We start from the raw sequence: 23,234 nt of genomic DNA on the forward strand, positions 1-23,234 counted from the left end.
GACTTCTATTTTTTCCACACCCACAATTTTTGTTATTTTTTTCTATTCTTCTACATGCTGACACCAGGTGTTATAACAGCTTGACTTCAATGAGGCTGTTCTAAGAACAGTGTGGCTTCAGCCAATATTGGTGCCAAAGCTGTATCGTAAATAAACCAGTAGGAGATGCTGCAAGGAACCCCAGCTGGTACTCGCTCCACAGGAGCTACCACTGTCATGGGACTGCACTAACTCAAATAGAAAAATAAGAGCCCTTGGGAACAAAAAGAAAATCACCTCAAGAACAAACAGAACTCCCCACCAACACCATAGTCTATCCTAAAGCTCAAATACTTAGCAAACAATGACTCACTATTTAACCTGTGCCTTCTGTTACTTCTTAATTAAAAGGCAAGTTTTTAACAGATTTTATGCTTAAATTGTAACTGATTGCTATATTAACAATGTGAGTTAACTCCACCAATTTATAATCCAGAGCCCCTAGGGCCCCCAGTTTTTACTTAGTAGCATAACAACATCCTGATTTTACTTTTACCACAGTAGAAGCAGCATGAAAATTGTTTAAAACACATGTTAAACATAAACCATAACTAGATACTGTCAGCTTACAGTCATTTCTGTTGGTTCAGTGAAAAAGTTAGGAAACAACAAGGAAGAATACATACATACACATCGTAATGACTTAAACATAACTGCCTTTCCATTAAGCAATCTGGTACCAAAAGTAGTTACCATGTACACAGAATGCTTGTTTTCACATTTATCAAAGTTTAATGGGTAAAACCTGGATAAACGTATTCTAAATTCCTAATTGAGTTTAACAGAAAGAATGCAGATCTCCTTCAATAACCCTTAAGGCCTTTTCATTTCAAGTTTGGGGTTTTTTTCCCCTTTAGTAGAATATTCTGACAGTATTAGGAAGTACTGCTCAGTGACAGCTGAACATGCATTTCCAGAATCAGACCTTTTTTTAGGCTGTAAAAGCATACACCACCTTGTGTGTGCACATTGATTTTATTTAGGAAGTGGAGAGAATTTGATCTGAGGTTTGTTCATTTTTAGGTTGGAGAAGGACTTCTGGCACTTTTTTATTCTGTTTTCACTTTTGCTGTTTGATCGTTATATTTACTGTATTACGTGTTTATTGACCACGTGCTTTAGTCTGAATCACTATTAATCAGAAAAGAAATATGTCCCCATTGCAGAGTAATCATGCAAAAATGTATTATCTACTAAGATTATTAAAGCAAGCTATCTAAATTATACTAGCAAAAAGCAGGTAAAAAAAAGTTGCAAGGTGTAATTATAAGAGGGCTTAAAAATAACTACTAAATAAAATAGCATCAGCTGCTTACTTCTCAGATTAAAATCTGATTAAAGTCTGAGCTAGAATACATCCAGACCACATGAATACACAAGAATATGCAAAGACTTTACACAACTTCTGAAGACAGAAATCAGCTTAGCTGTTTAGATTTCTAAATATATTAAGATAAGGGTACAACATTAGCTATTGAAAGTAATTACCACTTTTTGCTCACACAGTATTTAAAACTTTGAAGAGCAAATGTGCTATCTAGTCATTATATTAACTCTTTAATTGTTCCTTCTCCCATCAACTAAGTGGCAGATAACTTTTTTAAGCTAATATTTAAATCAATCCTTATTAATTGGAGCCCTAATGTAAACTTGCTAATGGCTTCACTACACAAATAGGTGAAGAAATAAAACCCAAACAGAAAAGAAGACAATAAAAAAAATTAAATAACTAATACTATATTGGCTATAAGCTTTTCTTTTGTTTCCTCAAAGGTCAGAATAATCAATTTTCCCAAGGAAATTCCATTTTTTTCACTTTTAATTTCTATAACAAAGGAATAGTACGTAAATATGCAAGTAGCCAGAAATGGAAGTTTGTTAGTTATTAGTACATTTTAATGGCAAAAAAACATAGCACTGCATAATCAAACACACGTGACGGCACATCAGGTTTTTGGAATCTTTGATTATGCGGTACAAGACTGCTCAAGTTTGCACCACCTCCATAATACAGAAAAGTGAAAACATCTTTGAAAAGAGCAAAAAAAAAGAAGGCTACGTGACCTCCTCCTGAAGCTTATTTATAACCACTGCCCTGCGAGGGAACATGGTTACTGATCATTCTGTCTCCCTATGATGTACCAATACAGGATCCTGATGTGCGAGTACATCAACTTGTCAGAAGCGGCTAGAGCAACATTAAATAGCAGCGCAGCAAGCAAGCGTTCGGTGATGTCGCAGTGCCGAGTGCACATAAAAGTTCATACCAGTATGCTGTTGCTGAAAAACCATCACTTCAGCTGCTCACCAAGTTTGTTGTGTTTTTAGATGGGAATGCAGTGAGATAAAATGAACCACTACAAAAGCAAACACCATGCAACAGCGTATTTTATTCACTCCTCGTACAGAACAGGGCAGAGTAACAACAGTCCTGTCGCCTGGCCATTGGTGTGAGGAACTGAAGGCTCATTTGGAAATCCTCTGTTGTGCCAAATTCATGCTCTTGCCATGAATTTCAATGAGATTTAAAGATCTGCTTATTCCTGTTTTTCTGCCTTACCTCCCTCCATGTTTCCCACTCTGCACCTTTTAATCAATGCAGAAAATCCATTGGGCCCATTGGTTGGGGAGACCTCTGACTGTATGAACTGCCCTTTCTAAAGGGATGATTTACCTCTGTATTAAATCCACAACTATAGTAATAGCTGCTTTATCTCTATAGAATCCCTTTTAATAGTTGAAACTCCAAATTAACTTTTCTCTCCTTACATTGTAAGGTCTCTGTGTCTGTGTGCTTATTAAATTAGCATAACCAGTTCTCTCTACAACCAACTCAGAGATTTCTTCCACTGAACACTTCAAATCTGCATTCTCTCCTACTTGCTTCTGATGATATTCATCCTCAGCCCTTTGTGCTGAAGAGTTGGAGCTAATAAGATGATCTGTATATCATTGTGCTCTAACTCAAGCTAGTATCTAGCTGAAACATCTTAACTTTTACTAAATACATTTAGTTCCATATTAAGACCTTTCAAATAAAGACAAAATTTTTGGGTCAAGCTCTCAAAAACAATGGTAAAAGAAACTTATTTACCATGACTTTTTCAGAATACCTTTCTATATATTGAATTAATTCATTGAGTGACTACTAAGCTAAAGTAAAACTGTGATTATACAGCTGAACACAAAAGCAGCTGTCAAAACCCAACATTAACAAATCTCCAACTTTTCCTGACTTTTGGGTACTTGACTTCATTAAACATGTTTTTCATTTAACACAAAAATGCCCCTGGGCTTCAGGTATTTCTAAATTTTGTAGTTATCGACAACTGAATCTCCTTCATTTATTAGCTGAATTTTAAAACTATCTCTAGCATCCTACTACTGTTACAGCGTTATCTATACTAACAGCAATGTTATGCCACAACAGCCTTAGTCTGGCTTCCATGTGTGGTTAAGGAGAGCCTGACCCATCCTCTCTGCTCTCCATTGTCAGGGTCTGGAGGACAGGCTGTCCACATCCACCACTTCTGCAGCAGGCATTACATTCCAGAGCTTTACATCAAAGCATACAATTAGCTTTAACTTTCTTTGCCAGCTCCCAGATATTTCTGATGTGGTATCCACTGTTTATCTTGTAGAAGGAACTTCTCTTGAGTTCCTTTTCTGTTCAGAAATTATTTTGTTAGCAGTCAGAATATTCCTAAAGATTGTAAATAAAGAAGGGAGAATGATATTTTATAAAACACACCATTAAATAGCATCAGAATTTTCTAGGACAACGACAATGAATTAATGCCACCCAAATGATCTGACCCACCAAATGCTCAGTAGATAGATATACAATACATACAAAGACTTATCACAAAGCATTGGCAGTGGGCAGGGAAGTGTTTGATGCAGACCATGACAGGCCAGCTGAATGTCATCACAGACAGTATCACAACCCAGGAACAAAAGATGTACTCATCTTCCTGTTCCATTAATGGTACGCACAGAAAATTATCTGTGCCCCAAAGGCGTGAGCTGTTGCTGTCAATTGAAAAGGTAGCCATATTCTTCAATTATTTGCTGCAATGTACTAATTAAACAGGATAATTATGGGAACTTTTTATTAACCTCTCACCAAGTACATATATTGTAAAAGAATTAAATTCAAAAGGAGAGCCATCTGTAGACCAACTCTGCAAGGCTGAACACCAGTGGCATTCATTTTTTAAATCTAATATTCTGTTGCCAGACAACAGAAAACAGATGCTACATAAGCAACTTCAAAGCCATATGCAACTCACAAATTGCATGTGACAACCAGACTCCTTTATTGTGGTCAGTTAATGATTTCAACTAGAAGTTGGTACAGGATCTCCCTTAGCAAGACCTGGACATTCACCAAGGGCCAAATGAGCCAACCAATCTGAGCTTGCAACCATGCATTCCAGACCCAAGCTGCTCTCCCCAAGTACTTTGTGTACTAGGGAGAAGCCACTGTAAGGTTTCGTAGCCGAGTGCAACACCAAAACAAGGATAAATCTCAACATTTGAAGGTGGAGGAGCGGACAGCTGCAGACCAACATGTAGTATGAAGGAACTGAGAAGACACATGCAGGAAGCATTCCCCCCATCTTTGGCCAAAAGAAAAGACAACTCTTAAGTCTTCCAACTCAATATCTAAACCATGTAAAAATAAAAAATTTAATAGCCTCTGTGCAATTGGATTACTATTCAACCAATGTCATGCTCAAATAAGACAATTTTAAAAAAATTTCAGATGTCATGGATGATCCAAGCAGAGCAATACATTCTATTTGATACCAACGTCTTTGAAAACGTGAACCAACACCACAACTCCAGAAACATCTTGAGACTGGTAATATTCTGTGTTATTAAAGTTATCTCCCCTATAGTTCAGAAAAGACACAGGTAGGAGACAGAAGATTTTCCCATCTAAAACAAAAGCAAAGAGAATTTCTGACCTCAGAAAGCAGGCCAGTTGGCACTGAGATTGCTTGCTCATTCCAACAGCTAGCTGAGATACCAAAGCAGATATAAGGAAACCTAATTATTAACTATCATTTAGAATAGTGCTTTATTGATCTATTTTTTCTTTTCATGATACAGCTGTTATTTTATAGTCAAAATCTATGCTTTGTTAGAACACAGTCTGTTTTCATGACTGCTGAGCACACAAAGTAAAATGAAAATTATATGGAGTTTTGTTTTAGGTTCGCACTTTTTTCTTTTCTATGGGTAGTAAAACCACATAAAGTTGTGCTGTCAACAGTCCCACTGTCTACCTGCCACTGAAGGCAAGTTCACAAGTCTCAGGAGAGACTGTTTCCCACCAAGCCGCAGCCTTGTAAGGAGCTGGCAACATCAAATCCAAGAGCCAGGCCAGAAGTCTCTTTCAATTAATATTTTTTTGGGAATACTGATATGAAAAGATAGTCCACAACAACGGGGACAAACTGTACTGTCACAACTACCCAAAAAGCAACAGAATCAAGAGTCAAATGAGATCAAAAACGGTTAGTATACATGACTGTACCTTGGTCTATCATTTGGAAGATACAATTTATCAGTGCAAGCAGTGCAGCTTGTCTACTATATTTAGGGCTAAACCCAGATGGATTCAGTCAAGGAAATCTGAGGATTCTAGATGCCACCACAGTCGCCTTGCGCACAAGCTTCCTTATAGCTTTCCCTAAAAAACAAAGAAATTCAAGACAAAAAAATGGTGAAAACTTTCCTCATCTAAGGATAATGTTTCAAGCAGGAACAAAACTGTTGACCCTGTAAGCAAGCAAGCACCTTGTTCTCCCAATCACTTTCAGTAACAGAATACTTCCTCTCAGTGGACATTCCCAGATTTACAAAAGTGTAAGTCACAGGCTGCAGCCCTGATCCTTCTAGCTCCTATATCCGCTTTCATGAGTGTAATTAGCTGAGACTGAGGAAAGTTTCCTCTCTCATACTCCTAACCCCAAAGTAGTAGGTACTATCTTTGGAATTATCAGGGACGTGCTGATAGTCCAGTCCTGATCTGTCATTGAAATAATTACTTTGAAATTCCTTGGTGTGAAACTCGTTGTACAGCTGTTGAAGGGATTCAACACACATTAATCAGTTTACCCTCAACAACAACAACAGTTTAAGAGAATGTTTATTGAAGCAGGGTTTTAAGAAGCGTTAACTGCTTCAGTCAATAAAATTTAAAATGGAGCCCCCCAAAAACCAGTCTACAGGATCTAGAGAACAGGTGCTCTTTCCCTTTTAAAGGTAGGACCTTCCTAATGAAAAACAGAAATGAAAAAAAAATAATCACAGAAGCATAAAAATAAAATGCTCTATTTCAAAGAAACAAACTGTGCTTCTGTTATCAGAACATTAGGAGAGGAAGTTAAGGAACCCATTTTATATTAACATTGGTATTCAAAGCAGAGCAGCCCGAGCTATCAACCACTCATCCCAGGTCTACATAGCATCAAAGAGAAAAAATTAATGGATCCATGTAAAAATTTATTCTCCATTTTAATTTCTATCTTTCACTTTTCTCCAAAAGCCTTTCTTTTCTAGAAGATACACTGCAAAGGAAATACATGCAAGTACTGAACAGGGCAAAAAAGAAAATCTATTGTACGTGCTGGGATGATTTCAATGTTTATTTACACATGCTTATACTTAAATTTGCGGAGCGTTGAAACTCAGAAAGATGAAGTGCTGTATCAAAGCAGTTATTTTTATGAAGACATTTGTCATTATGTGAATCCAGTCCAGACAGCAGCAATCAATTCAAGTTAGTCACTCAGGTGTGTATCTGCATGCATCATACTCACGAGAGAGTTTTCTTTCTACTTATATTTGCAATATTAAAAGCAGTACTGCCATAAATGCTGAATCTGAATCAAGCCCACCATATTCTTTTGAAGGAAATGGGGCAAGTCCTCTGGGTATTGTAGACCATCATATCCCTATTATAATTTCCAAAAGCAGTGGAGCTGGGATACTTACACCAGCAGGGGACTGGTGTATGTCACTACTTGCAAAGATTCAGTAAGAGCAGTGAAGAACTATCAGTATGTGTATACAACTTGCGAACAGTAAGTCAAGTGAAATGTAGCAAGCCATGTCTTTGAAGAACAGATCAGTGCACAGAGTATTCTTTATATAAGCAAACTAATATACACTCCCTATCTCTTGCATTACACTTCTTTTAAAAACGTAGAGCTCTACTAAATGAAATCTTGTTCCTTATGACTTGCCTTACAAGCTGGGTGGCAAGTAGACGTTGGCAATTATTAGCCAAGAGCAATTTCTAAGTGAAGTCATACAGGAACATACGTGTACTTTAGATGTCACTCAAAAAACTACTAAAATTTGTATTTTGTATAGGTGCTCTTGCAAAAATAATAAAATGCAAGGGCCACTGCAGAAAGTACTTCGAAGAGCTTGAATATTGTTGCCCACTTTCTGGCTTAAGAATTTTAGATGCTTAACACTTTAAAAATGATATGATCAATGACTGTGGTGCTTGAATAAAGAACAGAACAATTTATCTCTAGATCATCTATCCCACTACTGGAAGACTTCATCTAAGCATTTATCTGCAGCAGACAACTACAGGAGAACTCTGACAAGTCATATTTCTGTCATTTTGCTAGGACCCATTTGCTGAGTTTTTCTATTTTTACATTTCAAATTGTCATCCCTTAATAAACTCACTATATCCCTGCCATCAAGTGAAGACCTGGACCAAAGACACCAATTGTCACTTAAGCACCTTGCTAGTATTTATGAGCATTTTGATTTCATAATTACCTTCAGGATTATTTCCACAATATTTTTATTGTCAGCAATGGTTACAGATTAGCATCACTTTTCATAAATGCCCTCTACAGATTTTGAATGCAAGCCACCAAAAAGCTGCGTCCAAGAAGAACAACTCTCATCCTTTGCTCTCCCTCCTGTATTTACAAATATATTTCTAGATGAAGATAAGAATAAATATAAAATATCCCACATTTATTATAGCACAAAACTATCTGCCATACTGTAATGACTATAATGCCATAGTGACTGCTGGTCATTCATACACATCTTGTAACTTAGTAAATAGTTCTTTAAAGTAAGTTTAAAAACACTAACAAACAATAAAAAGCTTCTGATGAAAACATCAGAAGATAAGACATGAGTGTTAAAAACTGTGTCTTCTGGATGTGTTTTTTATGTATTCAGACATCCAGTGGGCAACTAACAAATGTGACACCCACAGATATTAAATAAACTCTAAAAATATCTCTTGATACATCTAGATTTTTCTCGGTTTTTCATTTCACTGGAAAACATAGGAGATTGTCCCATGAGTATGTGTTTAAAGCATAGATTTGACATAAATAAAAATTAATAATTGACCTAAAAAGACTTTAGCCTGTTTAGCTAAACAGTCAATAGGGATATCTCCATGTACCACTTATTACCAATGCAGGAATCCCAGCACAATAAATTAAGACTTACTACTTACTATAAACAAGGAAGAGTAGTTTGCTGTGATGTCTTTTTTTGGGGTTGTTTTTGCTCTGCTCTTTTTTATTTTTTGTATTATCTTGGAAGGTAGATTTTTCATTTTGTTTGATAAGCTGATGCACATCTTCCTCTTGACCTCTTGCAAAGTCATGTACCACATGCTTAGAAACCTGTATTTCCTGAACATCACAGCTGACTGCTTTACTGTTCTGGTGGCATGTACACAGCACACTGAGGTTTACCTGGATGTCTAGTGACAACGAGGAATTCAAACATTGAAATGGAGCTGTTCCAGAAGTGGAAAAGTTCAAGGTCTCTATCAGCATCATTAAAGCCTCTCCAAGATTCAACTTCATCATTTAGTTGCTATTCTTAGTCAAACCTTTGATAACTAGGAAGTGGTTTTGTTCATGCTCAGTGACAGCAGAGATTATCATTATTCACTGCCAGCATTTTAATCCACAGTGGTACGTTATTACCTGCATACAGAAAAAGAAGGGGTACTGCATAAGGTTGTGGGAAAGGAAATGAAAGGTCTTATAACACTTCTGGGAGCAGTAAGTAAAGTGTTCTTCAGGAGATCCTGCTACGCACTGGGAAAGGCTTTTGGCAATGTATTGTACAGAGCACACAGACAAAGAGCATTCCTAAAGGAAATATTTTTTTTCTAGTTATTTCCAAATTCAAATGTGTTTTCACATGTTTACTGTTATCAGCTGCACTGTCTAGATTTTGATGGCCTTTCTGTATGTAGCGCTGCCTTTTACAAGTGTGATTCCTTGTGATTTCTACATTGAAATTTAAAAGTTTTATTTGTGGTATAGACATGACTTCAAAAATAAATTCTTTTCCATAAAAGAGCAGTATCTTTTCTTTGTCCTGCTGATACAGTTGCAGCCAGGGTGGATAGGAAAACAACCTTGCCTTCAAGCAGACAAGAGCTTCTTAAAACATGTAGAATACCTACAAGTCTGTCCTACCTTTTTAGATAGTTAATCTATCAGAACATACCTCCCTCTAACTACTTTGTCTTTCTTTTATCCTTGGATCACCGCAGCTACATATCAGCACCATTATGACTTTAAAATCCTTCTACATTACCCAGCAGTCTTCCAGAATTTTCTTATTAGCCAAACAGCAACACTAAAATTGAGAAGACAAGCAGCAGAGTCTGGTAATCTTCCACTAGCAAATAACATCCTGTCAGAAACATAGTACCATTTAGTAACACAATGAAAAAAATCAAAACCGGCCACAGAATAAAAACACCTGATCATTTTTTAGCTTGAAATTACTGATGCCCTTGGGGTGGTAGAACAACACAGAGAAATTAGTCCAGTGATTCAATTTTTATCATCATCCTGAAAAAGGACTACTGCCATTACCACCAGTACTAGCATACAGTTACACATTAGAATATATACCGTAAACACAGACTGTGATAAATATTTTCTTGAACTCAAATTCTGCTATTCTCCCAACCTCTATAGATTTTCAAGCCAACAATAGCTGCTTTTTTGATTACAGCTCTAGTCTGTGTGACCGATTTCTTATTCTGGGCTGAATCATCACAAAAGCAAGCAGATTGGTTTAAAAAAAAAAAAAAAAAAGCTGAATACCATAGCAACTGGCTCACAGCCCTGCTAATAATACACAGGAAGGATTTTTTACTTGAAGAGCTACAAGTGAAAACATCAGGCCAAAAGCAGATCTGGTGTAAATATAAACACCACAACAGAACCACCGAAGTTGCCGAATCCCTCCCTAGTCTCTTCCCTGTAATACCTTTTGGGCAGCTGCAAACTTTCAGGTTCTTATTAAAATACAGTACAGGGAACAAGGAAAAAATATGTGCCATGGTATTGATTCTGCATATATCCCTTGAAGCTTCAAACTCTTTGCCAAAGCAAACAGGATTAAATTTTGAAAAATCAAGTCCACAGAAGCGCAATAATAATAGAGCTTGATCTTCGGTTTTAATTAATAACAATATCAGTTCATAATTAAAATGATTAAAAGTTTCTAAAGGAATGTCTCCAAATACACTTTACATTGCCCAAGTTAGTTACTACTTTTAGGAACACATCCAAGTAGCCACAATATATTGATAATAAAGACAATCACTTAATGACAACACCCTCTAAGAACTGCATCAGGTCTACAGGTAATATAATTGGAGCAGCATATTGCTCTGCAATAACCGTATGGAGTCTGTGGTGGGTTTATACGGCAAGGTTTTGTTGGGGGGAGAGCTTCAGCGGTGGCTTCTGTGAGAAGACACCAGGAGATGCCCCTGTGGTGTAAAGAGCCGCTTCCAGCAGCTCCAGGACAGACCCACCACTGGCCAGAGCTGAGCCCATGAGTGATGCCAGCGGCACTTCTGTGATAACATATTTAAGAAAGGGTGAAAAAGCTGCACAAGAGCAGCTGAGAGACAGGAATGGGAAAACCTGAGCGAAATAGCCCTGCAGACACCAAGGTCACTGAAAACGAGGGGGAGAAGGTGCTCCAGGCGCCAGAGCAGCAGTTACCTTGCAGCTCATGGAAAAGACCATGGTGATGCAGGTTGTCCTCCTGCAGGCCTTGGAGAACCACAGTGGAGAGATACCCACCTGCAGCCCATAGAGGACCCCACACCAGAGCAAGTCAAGATGCCCTGAAGGAAACTGCAGCCGATGGACAGCCCACACTGGGGCAGCCTCCGAGCAGGAGTTGTGGTTCCATGGAGAGGAGCCCACACAGAGGCAGGTTTTCTGGGAAGAACTGTGGCCTGTGGGGACCCACATTGAAGCAGTACGTGCCTGAGGGACTGTACCCTGTGGAAAGGATCCATACTGGAACAGTTCTTGAAGAGCCCATGAGAAGGACCCATGCTGGAGAAGGTCATGAAGGACGGCGTCCCCTGAGCGGGACCTCACACTGGAGGAGGGGAAGAGCAGGAGGAAAAGGCGCAGGAGAGATGAAATGTTATGGACTGAGTGTAACTCTCATTCCCCATCCCTCTGCGCTGCTCAGGGGTGGCAAGAGGTAGCAGAAAAGTTAGGAAGGAAGGAGTGAAGTTGAGTCTGGAAAGAAAAGGGGTGAGGAGAAGATGGGTTTTGTTTTGGGGTTTTTGTCACTAACCTACTGTATTTTTAATTAGTAATAAATGAATATTTCTCAAGTCTAGTCTGTTTCACCTGTGACAGTAACCAATGAGTGATGCCCCTCTCCTTATCCTTTCATCTTATTTTCTTTCCCAAGAAGCAAGACATCATCTTGTCCTGCTGAGAAGTGGGAACGAGAGTGCAGCTTGCTGGGCTCCTGGCAGCCAGCCAAGGTCACCCCACTACAGAGCTCCTGTGTATGAGGAGAGCGCAAATCTCTCCTAGGCAACTGAAGCTATGAAGTTTTTGCTTTGAGGTAGATGTACCCTTCTGTTCTAGGTTAGCCATAACAGGTCTTCAGTGTATTGCACAGCGAAGAATTACAGTCCTGTCTCTTTTCCACCATGTTTGGGGTGGCTTGTACTCAGGAGACTATTTCACTGCATAATAACAAAATAATGACCCCCACTGAGTCTGGCTTTATAGGCCAGGAGAAAAGCCAGCTCTGCTCTCTGTGCATCATTTAAGAGGCATTCAAAACTTGCTATAAAGTAACATTAAGTCAAAAAGACCAGGTACAAAGGCTTCAGCACAACTACCTACATTGCTTTTAATATTAGGGCTAATTTTTAAATCAAAGAAGTCTGAGTTAAGTACAAAACTCCACAGCATCAAATTAATTTACTTGATCTCTATAAACATCATTCCTGAGTTTTTACTGGCATCAAGGAGTTCTATAAGCCACCCACACCTATGAAAATCCAAACATTATTTTGCAATTAAAATGAGGGGAAGAGCCTTACTCGGATTCCTGAAAACAGTGGTCTGATTTTCTAGGAATGAAATAATGAACTATGGAGTAATATTTTTATCAATATTATTTTTTTGGATCTGACAAGAAATGGCTACAAAATTCTTAAGGTCTTTTGACCCTCAACTCAAGCAGTCTCACAGGGAGTTTAAGATCTCAGGAAACTCCTCCATCAGAGACCCCAGAACCTGAATTAACAAAATATACTTTATTTTTTGGAGGTGATTTCATCTTACTAGTAAATTGCTTGACATATTCTACCCATGTTACTGAAAATGGGCATGTTTCTGTTTTGTCTCAGATCTTGATAAGTCATAATTCAGACATCAGCCTAATTTTAATCATACATTTGTTCTTGACATGTACATATCTCAAGGTATGCTGGATTTATAATATATAGAGTGTATACAGACTTTGTTATACATTACTGAGAACTATGTACCTATCTCAGAAAGTATACATGTCATTTATCTTTTTAAAAATATTTTAAAGTCACATTTTTCTTTAGTTTACATTCTATAAAGCTGTAAAATTCCCTAGTGTGGCTCCATAAACAACATATAATTGTCATTTTTGTATCTCAAGTGGAAACAGGAAAAGCAGGACAAAGAGAATCCAAGAAACTTAGCAAAGCCACATTCAACGTTTTAGCTGTCCTAGATTTTAAAACATGGAGTTTCCAACGCTTCCCGTACTCATCAGCTAAGAATGGTTGATGGGCTGATCATAACAAAGTGCTAGCTCTTGCCCATTCCTCATACATTCAGAATGGGATTTTTTTGGTGAGTTTGTTGTGATATACCTTTGTTTTGTCTATAAGGGATAAGGCAAGAATTTTTTTTTTTACTTGAGCTGCTTTCGAGCTATTCACACAGAAAGATTATCACCTGTTTCCTGAAAAATGTGAACTGGTACTCTCTGTGGTTGGTATTATTCATGCATGCACACTTTGTTCAAAAAAGCATCACAGAAACACGTACATTAGAGATACCAACATGCTCCTATAAATACAGCCCTATCACATACAAGACCAGATTCTGATTTTGTACCAGTAATTCTATTCAAATTATGTCAATGAAAATCTATTCTGCTTCCCAAAAATAGTAAATTTGCTCTGAAAATCTTATCTTAAGTCAGAATCCAAAAGGAAGAGAGAGAACAGGACAAGCCAGAAATGTGGTTACCCATTCTGTGTAATCATACACACTTAGTCTTGCCTATATAAATAAGAAAAATGTAGATTCAAGGTCAGTAACTTATAACAACAAAGGTCAGACACAAGGAGGGCTGGGATACAAAATTGTCTTTAACTTCATATCTGAAAGAATTTTTCCATGCTCGAAGTGGCATGAAAAACATTACAAAGATGCCATACCACAGCAGAGATTCAGTGAGTGAAGGACACAATGGTAAGACCAATACTAGTGCTTGAGATAGATTACTTTCCCATTTTGCATCCTAACGAGTAACAATCATAATGATGGCTCCAGCTGTTTCCAAAACTTTGGGAAAGGGCAACACAAATGTTTACAATGTCAAAGACTATGCTGCTACTTTATTATCCTTCATTCACCTAGCAGAAAGGCATTATTTCAGCATAAATACTTATATTGCTCTTGTTACAAGATTTATTATGACAAAATAATTATTTCATAGAGAGTATTATCAAGAATTTTAAAAGTGACTTGAACAACCAGGGGGTTTTTGTCTTAAAAAAACTCCAACTGCTTAAGGATACATATCTGCATGGTAGCCCAGCTGATGAGTGTCTGAAAGCAACTCATTAATGAGAAGGAAATTCAGTGGTAAAGACAGTAGAAACTGTTTCTCCTAGTACTGCTGATACAGCTAGGGTCCAGGAAAAGTATTACGGAAGAAATAAGCACAAAAGGGGGCATCTTAGCACAAGCACAGTACACTCAGACAAAAAGCTGTCTACCTGCTTACAATACAGTCACAGGAAAACATCTAAACCATCAAGCAGATGTGCAGCACACCAAGACTTATGTTATTAAAATGTTCTAATGTAGAAACTCATTCTTTGCCATAATATTTAGACTTCTGAGTTCAAAAGCAAGTTGACCTAGGCAGTTCAAGGTGTTCTTCAAACTAGACAAAGGTGTTTGATTAGTTTATCTCAGAAGAAGCTGTGTTAAACCAGGAATTAAAAACAGATGGATGTAACAAAAAACTCTGTCAAAGGTCTCCTGCATTACATGCAAAGAACAACAGCCCTGTAGATGTATGTAGTATTACTTTCTCAGAGAAGCTGTTTGCCCCTTTATGAAAATGATAAACCATAGCAACGACATTAGCTAATTTGCTAAAGGACACCTGTAGAGTTAGTAACTAAGCAAGAAAATAAAGCTAACTTTATTTTAGGTCAATGAAAAGTCTCTGTCTACACATGGGTTGCTAGTATAAAGACAGAGTCAATACCATTTCATGCCATTTTCTGTAATCCAGCTAAAAAAAAATACAAACAAAACAGAAAGTGCGTTCAATACAGTTACTCACCATGTGAAAGACAGAAAAAGGAAAAGCAAAGACAGACAGAAAAGGCTATATGCCTTTACTTTTATTGTAAATATTTAGCGTTTGCATCATCTTTGAGACATCTCAGACTCTAAATAACATTTAGAACATGCAGTGTCTAGGTGTGCTACTTCCTCTAGGACACAGTTGTTTTCAAAAATTTTTATTCACTGCTTGTCAAGTAACATAGTACAATCAATGAACTGTAAACATTTTATCACATTTGCTTTTTCTGGCTTCCGAGGTCCATTGTCATAAGGGTTCCCTGTAACCGGCCATCTGGGATGAAGACAAAATAAGTGATAGGCATCCTTACCTCCAAGCCCATCTCCAGAATCAACTTCATAGATGCTCTCCCCTTCCATGTTGTCTTCAGGATGCAGCAGAAAGCAAGATCTTCCTCAAGTGATTTGCTCAGGCTCCAGAAGGAAGCTGAATCCCCCCACGCTGCAGCCAGCAGGTGTTATCTTTCAAACAAAAACATAAAAGCAAAGCCATTGATCCACTTCGGCCATGTAACAGATAAGTCATTTAATTTCTCTCTTTAGCCCCCTACTTTTCAAAACTGTGTCAATTAGTTCTGCTATTAAAGAAATCCTTTAACACTACATCCAATATCTCCTTATATCAATACAGTCTTTTCAGTGGGTGTCTGAGCTCCTTTTTACTTGAAAATTCAACTGCCACTCACAGTATAAACCCTCCACCCCATATAAAGAAGCTGCATCAGCCCAAATCGCAGGACTATGTTGAGGGGGAAGCCCCAGCACTGACCCATGGTTATTTATATGGCCTGACAGGACTAGGAATGGGCAATATGGAACAATACACTGCCCACGTACAGGATTAGCTCTTTGCTGGCATGCTGTGGGTACTGTGAAACCAAATTATATTCAGGTTGCGAACAACAATACAGACTGAAAGCACACATATCATGTGGGTTCACTTTAAGACTACTCTTGGGTCACTTTAACTTTAGGCAGAGAGAGCACCTCTGTTTAGTAGTGGACTTGATCTGCAGATAAGCATAAAGAAGGAAAGTGTAAACATGGGTGTAGACTAAAGAACAAACCTACCTCTTGGTTTATTTAAGAGAAAGACAATGAGAAATCAAAATTTCTTTCCCCTAAACTGAGTCTGAATAGTTAGTTGTTTTTCTTATTACTCTGCTCCACTGTAGCTAGTTTTTACCACCTTCTCTTTTTGACAAAAAAAAGAAATAATTCTCAGAGAACTAAAAAAAGATACTAATAAGTCAGGAACCATCCATGTATTAGTGCCTGGGGGGGGGGGGGGGGCGGGGAGGGGGGAAGTAGTCAGAACAGCATGGAGTTACTGGAGTAGTTTTGCAGCAAGTAGAGAAATGTCACATATCAGATGCTCATGGTCTAGACAGCAAAACAAGGATGAGCTCCATCAAGGATGAGCATCCCCCTGTGTAAGATTTGCAATCTGATTATTTTTAAAACAAAGGAAAACAGAAACCAAAAGCCATCCAAGAAGAGCACAGAGGCTTCTCCCTGCCACAAATGAACTCAGACAGGCCAAGAACATAAAATATGATGAAAGAATGATGATCAAGTACATGAATAATGTGATACATAAAACACAGTTCAGGTACCATTAGTAACTTAGAGCTAGTCATGGAGCAACGTATTGGTTGCCTCCTTGCCAGTTTCAAATGAGCAAATAACAATTAATGTTTATTTGCAAGTCTGTGGCCTCTCTTTTTGCTTTTCCATGTCATTAGGACTGCATTCAAATTGTCCCATGCCACTGCATTTTATTGAGAGGGTGGAAAAGGGAGACAGGTTCTGTATTAACATGAACTGCCCCGCATATTTTGATCAACTCCCTTCTTCAACTTCCCATCAACAAGAAAGCAATAAGTATTATAAAAAAAAAAAAAAAATCTGTATTCAGACATCAAGTAAAAGACAATCAATAGTTCAAGTACTATGTCATTTTGTTGATAAAAAGAAGGGCATACCTAGAAGCTTCACACCAGATGACCTCTACTTCTTCAACTTCTTCAAGCATCTCTGTCAGCGTCTGCATGCTTTTGTCGATTTTCCGCTGGTTGAGCCAGTGTAGGCGTATGCCATGTAACAGAGAATGCATGGCACTGCAAAACACTGAGCAGACTTTCCATGGAGTGAAAATTGTAGTATAGCCATCCTACACTGCTGATGCTTCTTCTTAAGCTTGCATCAGTGACTGAAGGTGTTCTAAATCAGCAGTCATGTTTTTCAGAATGTATGCTACTGCAATTTGCAAAAGACTGAAGACTGAGAAAGGATCCAAGATAATGCTGATTTTTAGTGATGGAGTATCCATTGGTTAAAAAAAATCCATACATTTTTTTTAAAAAATATGAAAATACTTACCAAATATATAACTGGAACACAGTGGTTATAGTATCAAGGTCTGGCTGCATATTCACACCTGAAATATGTATGTTCCAAACGCTGGTTTAGGATACTCACAAGAACATTATCAATCATAGTTCTTGTTTATAAAAAGCAAATGCCATGAAGCAATGAATACTATATTCCCATGATGAAAAAAAGCTCTACTGAAGATGTCACAGGACTTAGCATTATTTTTACTGGACAAATGGGTCAGATGAGCAAACAACCATAATTTGAGAAAGTCAACCATAGCTTTTCAAATGAAAGAACTTTTCTTGCAAGTTTCCTTTAAAAAGATCTTCTTAATCTGCTCAGATCTTCTAATTTCTAGCCTTGGGATTTATGATGAATGCTACCATCCTCCCACACAGTAATACAGAAATCAAGTTTGTATAAAGTAACTGCTGACCAAAGGACATTGTGCAATGTCTAAGAACTAAACACTGCACTTTTATCCATGCTTTATGCCTACATATCTGGAGAAAAGAAAAAGTTAACCTGTGCACAGCATAAATACCTACATCTACTCAGACATAGGCGTTACACAGCTTATTGTGTTCATCTAACCGTAAACAAAAATGTGTGTCCTTATGAAAAATCCATGAAGTGTCTCATTTTGCCTTATAGTAATGAACTAAATTAAGTCTGCGTGCCCTCAGCAAAACCTGTAAGTGTAAAAAGTAGCAAATTTCAAGACACTTATGCATAATAATGATTGCTAAAATTAGGTATCAGTGCTGTAAAATACTAGCATTTCAATGCAAGGTTACCAAGACATTAAGTGGAACCAGAGTCTTCATTGCCTAGTTAGAAAATAACTAAGATTAAAAGAAGATAAACAGAAGGAAACCTGTTTTTAAATAATTTATTATTTCACAGACATTCCTTCTGAAGCAAATTAATTGTTCTTTATTATATGCTTGCTGTATCTTCCTGCTTGGCATCTGTATGAGTGTTGCTTTTAATAGCATTTCACTCACAGCTTAACCTTTTTTTGGGGGGGGAAGGGGCTGTGGTTGGATATGAAACCCCCTACTGTTCTCCTCCCTGGCTATGAAAACTTTAAAATTAAAAACTGAAAGCCCAACGACGCAGAGTACTGAAATCTAGAGCTGTTCAAATCTAATCACAGCAACAGAGTAACCGCAGAGGTGGAATGCTTAATGCAGAGCTGCTTCACGCTTGCTGTGTTGACTGTGAGTTCACCCCTTCTACTAGGGACAGGAAAGCCTGAAATGTTCCAAGTTAGCCTTATCACAAAGGAAAAATTCCACAGCAGACAAACAGTGAAGAGTGAGGTACAGCTAAAGCTCTTTTTAAACAGATAGGATACACTAACGAGTGTGATACTTTTTAAATTACAGAGCATTTGAAACCTACAGTACCAGGACTCCTTTGACACAGTTGCACATTTTGGCAGTCCTTGCTTCTTGCTCATCCAAGTTCTCTCCCCTGGGAATACCATGCAGTAGGTCCCATTTTCCACCATCACACCTGAGAGTAAAGCCATGTGAGACCAAACTATCATTTAGTGCTGGCCTCTGGTCCTTGATGAAAATGCTATTATGAGGGAAAAAAACCAGGAATGAACACATTTAAGTTTTGTAATCTGAAGTCTTTGTCAGTTCTGGTGTTGAGAGAACAACACGTGGACAGATGCTTGGGAAGAGTCTCAGCAAGACCAGTTGTTCACAACTTCTGTCAAAGTGTATTTCACAGAACCATCCATGTCAGAGTAAGGCAGCGCGTGGCAAGAAGCTGAAGTCAGGAATGCATAACTAAGTACTACTCGCATTATTTATTTTTTTTCCCCTCAGAGTGGTTGAAGAAGCCTCACTACCTGTTTTAACACATGCCAAGGAGTCATATTCCCAAGGAGATGTGCAGACAGGAGAGCGATAGATTAATTCCTGTTATTAGTTGCCTTCTTCAGACCAGTGCCTGACCCCAGGTGCTGTACAGTGGAGTACACAGAAGCTGCTTATGCTATCCATGTACTTGCCATGCAATCCCACAAACTGGAAGAATCCCCAGCCACAGATGCAGTGGTGATCTCTGATCTTCTTGACCTCCTTGAGTCTGAGAAAGCCCAATCAAATGTAAATAGCTGCCGTCCCTTGATCTTTCTAAATGATCTGGTTAGCCCTCTGGCTGCAGATATTGGATTTTGCAGAATTAATCCCCATTAAAGTAACAGATTACTACCACTGGAGAATACGTACGTTATGACAACAACATTTGAAAAAGCACAAATTGTGTCACAAAAATGAAAGTATGATAAGAATATTTATATTTACACACTTCAAACCTTCAGGGAACTTTACAAGTTTAATTCTTCTAGTCAGAAAGATCATAGAGTTTGCCAGATTTCACATCAAGTGCTGAGATAACACAGATGCCAGAATTAAAATGCAAACAGAAGGCAAAGTCACTGCAGTAGCCACTTCTAACTCAAACAGCCCAGCAGTCCCAAATATATGTTGTGGGTGCACTTTTTCAAACAGCATTATTCACAGCATTTCCACATAAGCCCAAACTTCTAGGATGCAGCTAAACAGACCTTCCGTAGATGTAGACTGCCAACTCCTGTCCATAAATCTCAGAGGGTCTTTTCAGGTGGCTTACACAAGGGATCATTCATCTCCACCTCCCTCCATTATTTTCTCTCTTTGAACCACATGGCAGAGGGCACAAATGGCGAGACCGCTTCCCTCTCCCTGTTCACCAGCCTTTTCTGTTCTGTTTGCTGGAAACATAATTTTGTAATGTTCTGCACTGTGTGTGATTGTGGAATGGTTCCATGTGGAGAACAGACCAGGTGTGAGAATTTGGTGACTGCAGACACTGCCTGCAGCTTTTAGGAAAACATCTGATGTCAAGGAGGATCCAAAAGTAGAATACCACCAGATTTGTAGCACTATTATGTTCTTACACCAACCTCATCACAGAAGCAGAATAAAACTGATTGTTAATTCTTCCATCTTGTTGCCCTGTCTCTCGGCAGGGGGGTGGGCTGGGGATGAGGCAGCTAGGAAAAAAATCTGAAGATCTGTACTCCTACATGAATACAGAGGAGGCTGGTGTCAGATCTATTTCTGAATAGGTTCTCTTGTTCAAAGTTTACCATCAGGTGTATCTACAACGAATTACCAGTGATATATCTGTAGTAGTCCTACACCCCTGCAAGCAGACAACCTCACACAAGGAGTCCTGCTCAACTAGTTATTTTTGCTTTCTCTTCATTTCCCACATTTGTCATTGGAATTTATTCAAAGTTAATGAATCAGTCCAAGATTCTTCATACATATTTAAGTGCTTTTCAAAAAAGAAATCTACATTTTGGAAATGGGCAGAATCTTGTATTCTGTCAGGCAGAACCATGCTTGAGTTAGTTGTGTAGTAATACCCTAACAAGATGCTTTCCTGACTACCAGACTTGATAATTATAATTCCTTCCTAACAAGGCTTCCAGTGAGATTGTTCTATTATTCAGAGAAACTCCGAGTTGAATAGATTCACCTCATTTTATCACAAAGATGCATTTTTTTGAAATATCTCCATATGGTAATCTCAAGAAAGTCAAAAGGAAGTTCATTATCGGCATTTTAAACACTGACAAAATCCCCAGTTTTCAACACTTCAAAATATGCTCCAACTCAAGATTTTGAAGATCAAGTGCTAACAAAATGACTTGCTGGGAACAGCCATGAAAGGAGATCCATGTATTCTAACCCTGCAAAATATAGTTCAGGGAGGAGATAAGAATCTGTACCAACAGATAAATTTAACAACTTCATTCCTCCAAAATATCCATCTGAATTGGAAAGAGGAGTGATTTCTAAGTCTGAGGTACTTCATTTCTGCATATATTTTTTCTGCTTAAAGTACATGTTTTCAAATAACTCCATACCTGTTTTACCTGCTAAACCATTTTATCACTCTCATCACAGAGCACTACTGCTTTCCAGTTCCTTTTCTGCACTTACACATTGTGACCACTGTGAAGGACGTTATTTCATGCACTAGTGTGCAACAGGGTTGGCAACTCAACCTCTATTTAACAGTGTACCACAAAACATTTGACACACTGGTCTCTGCCTTGTGGGCCAGCGCTATAAGATACAGTGTGAACTGTGCACTGCAAACTAAGAAATCCCATCAAGCAAGCTGTTACCTTAGAAAAATAATTTTGCAATTTGGTTCCTCTCCTGATGGTAGAAACAGTAGCTCTGATGCATGCAGGAACAGCAGAGGTCAAGCTAATGTTTGTAAAGTCACATGATGATGGTGATTATGATCTGGAAACATACACCACATATTATGGTTTCTGTTCTAGGCATACTAGTTCAAAAACAGAGGACTGAGCAGGGTATTGCGTCAGAAATATTTTCCTTAAAGATGTGTCTAAGAAGCCAATTTCTGTCACTTAAAACTTATGATAGTTTCTAGGAATCTCTCTATTGCAAGAAAGATTCATCAAAGAGTTATACATCTCTGACATTTATACTAATTGATTGATACACACACTGTAGCTCTACTATCATTATCAATACTAAGAACATCTTAAAAAACAAAACCCCACAAGCCACAAAGAACACCCCAAAACACACCTTCTTGATTTTAGTGAATTTTCAGTTTACAGTCTATAATCTTTCAGTTTAACAAGACGTTGTGTTTTATATTAGAGATAGAGAAATCCTGCTATTTTGATAGCTTCATTTCTTGTAGGACTCTCTATTTCCAAAGGAGAGAAATTATATTCCATTTTGAAACCCACATTCTTATTGTAATTAGCAATGACTCCAGGAGCATATAGCTAAACCAAAGAACTAATCAACACATTGACCAAAATACAATTTGCAAAAAACTGTACAGAATATCTGATTTAAAAAAAAAAAGAGACAAAGTAATAACAAAACAAAACCAAACCAAAAAAACCCACCCCAACAACAACAAAAAATTACTAGCATGGTTCTACTTAGATGCTTGCAGCGTAAAAACAATTTGCTTTCCTCAGGTTTTATCTGAAGGCCTAAATTAAACATGCAATACATACTTAGGAGTATTTTCTCATTTGCTTTAACATTAATTTTCAAGACAATGTTGAAAAGCTGAATTTATGCCCAGCTGTACTTTTTATAACCAAGAGAAATTTAGTTTGTATGCTAGAGCAACTGTGGAAATCAATTCTTAATCTATGACCTTGCTTACCACAGCTTGAAGCCTTGCAATAAATAAATGCCTTGAGCCACAAATAAGAAACATTTGGCGAATCAAAGAGACAAATAACACAAATCTATAAGTGTATATATAGCATTAGAAAGGTCATTTAAAATACAATATTGGCTCTTTCCTTGCTCTAACATAATAATGTTTGAAAGGCAGGACACAGTAATTGGCTGCATTAATACCCAGCTGGTGAACAGTCACAAGTACCTATTTTCTTTTCAAATGACAATATTCATCCTTTTAAAGGAATTCTTGTAGCCTGCCTGTTTTCTTTCTATGGACAAAGCTAAAATGCTTAGAAATAGAGGATCTCTGAAAAATATGTCTTTTCTTTGTCCTAGCATATGCAAAGTCTTTCTCTAATGCATATTTAAACTTCCTTGTGAAATTGCTCAGTGTTTCATCACTAACAGGAAAAAATGCCAGAGCTCATGTGTTAACCTGCACTTAGTCACAACTACCCTTCTTTCTATGCTGAATCTCTCAAATCCTCACCCTGTATGTTACTACTTATTTCTCATAGCAGCATAAGCTAAAAAAAAAAAAAGCACCAATAGTTATGTCTCATCATTATTTCACAAATATAATTCACAGAATATACCT

At 37.8% G+C, this 23,234-nt stretch overlaps 1 protein-coding gene across 8 annotated transcripts in view; it reads right to left on the reverse strand.

Annotated features, from left to right (window-relative positions):
- Positions 1–23,234, reverse strand: part of PPP2R2C (protein phosphatase 2 regulatory subunit Bgamma) — a 207,442-nt gene that overhangs the window by 89,273 nt on the left and 94,935 nt on the right. Inside the window, exons 2-3 of one of the 8 annotated variants that reach the window (XM_056360958.1) lie at positions 15,308–15,458; positions 5,585–5,740 (exon numbers count right to left, since the gene is read on the reverse strand). The exons of 4 other annotated variants lie outside the window; for them this stretch is intronic. In XM_056360958.1, coding sequence (XP_056216933.1) covers positions 5,585–5,597 — 13 coding nt within the window. In that variant the 5' untranslated portion in view covers positions 5,598–5,740; positions 15,308–15,458. Of the gene's footprint in view, positions 1–5,584; positions 5,741–15,307; positions 15,459–16,981; positions 18,356–23,234 lie in introns of those variants that run through there. 3 more of the 8 variants (XM_056360939.1, XM_056360968.1, XM_056360949.1) reach the window with 3 other exon arrangements.

This window comes from Falco biarmicus, chromosome 1 (genome assembly GCF_023638135.1).
Source record: "Falco biarmicus isolate bFalBia1 chromosome 1, bFalBia1.pri, whole genome shotgun sequence".
Classification (NCBI taxonomy): Eukaryota; Metazoa; Chordata; class Aves; order Falconiformes; family Falconidae; genus Falco; species Falco biarmicus.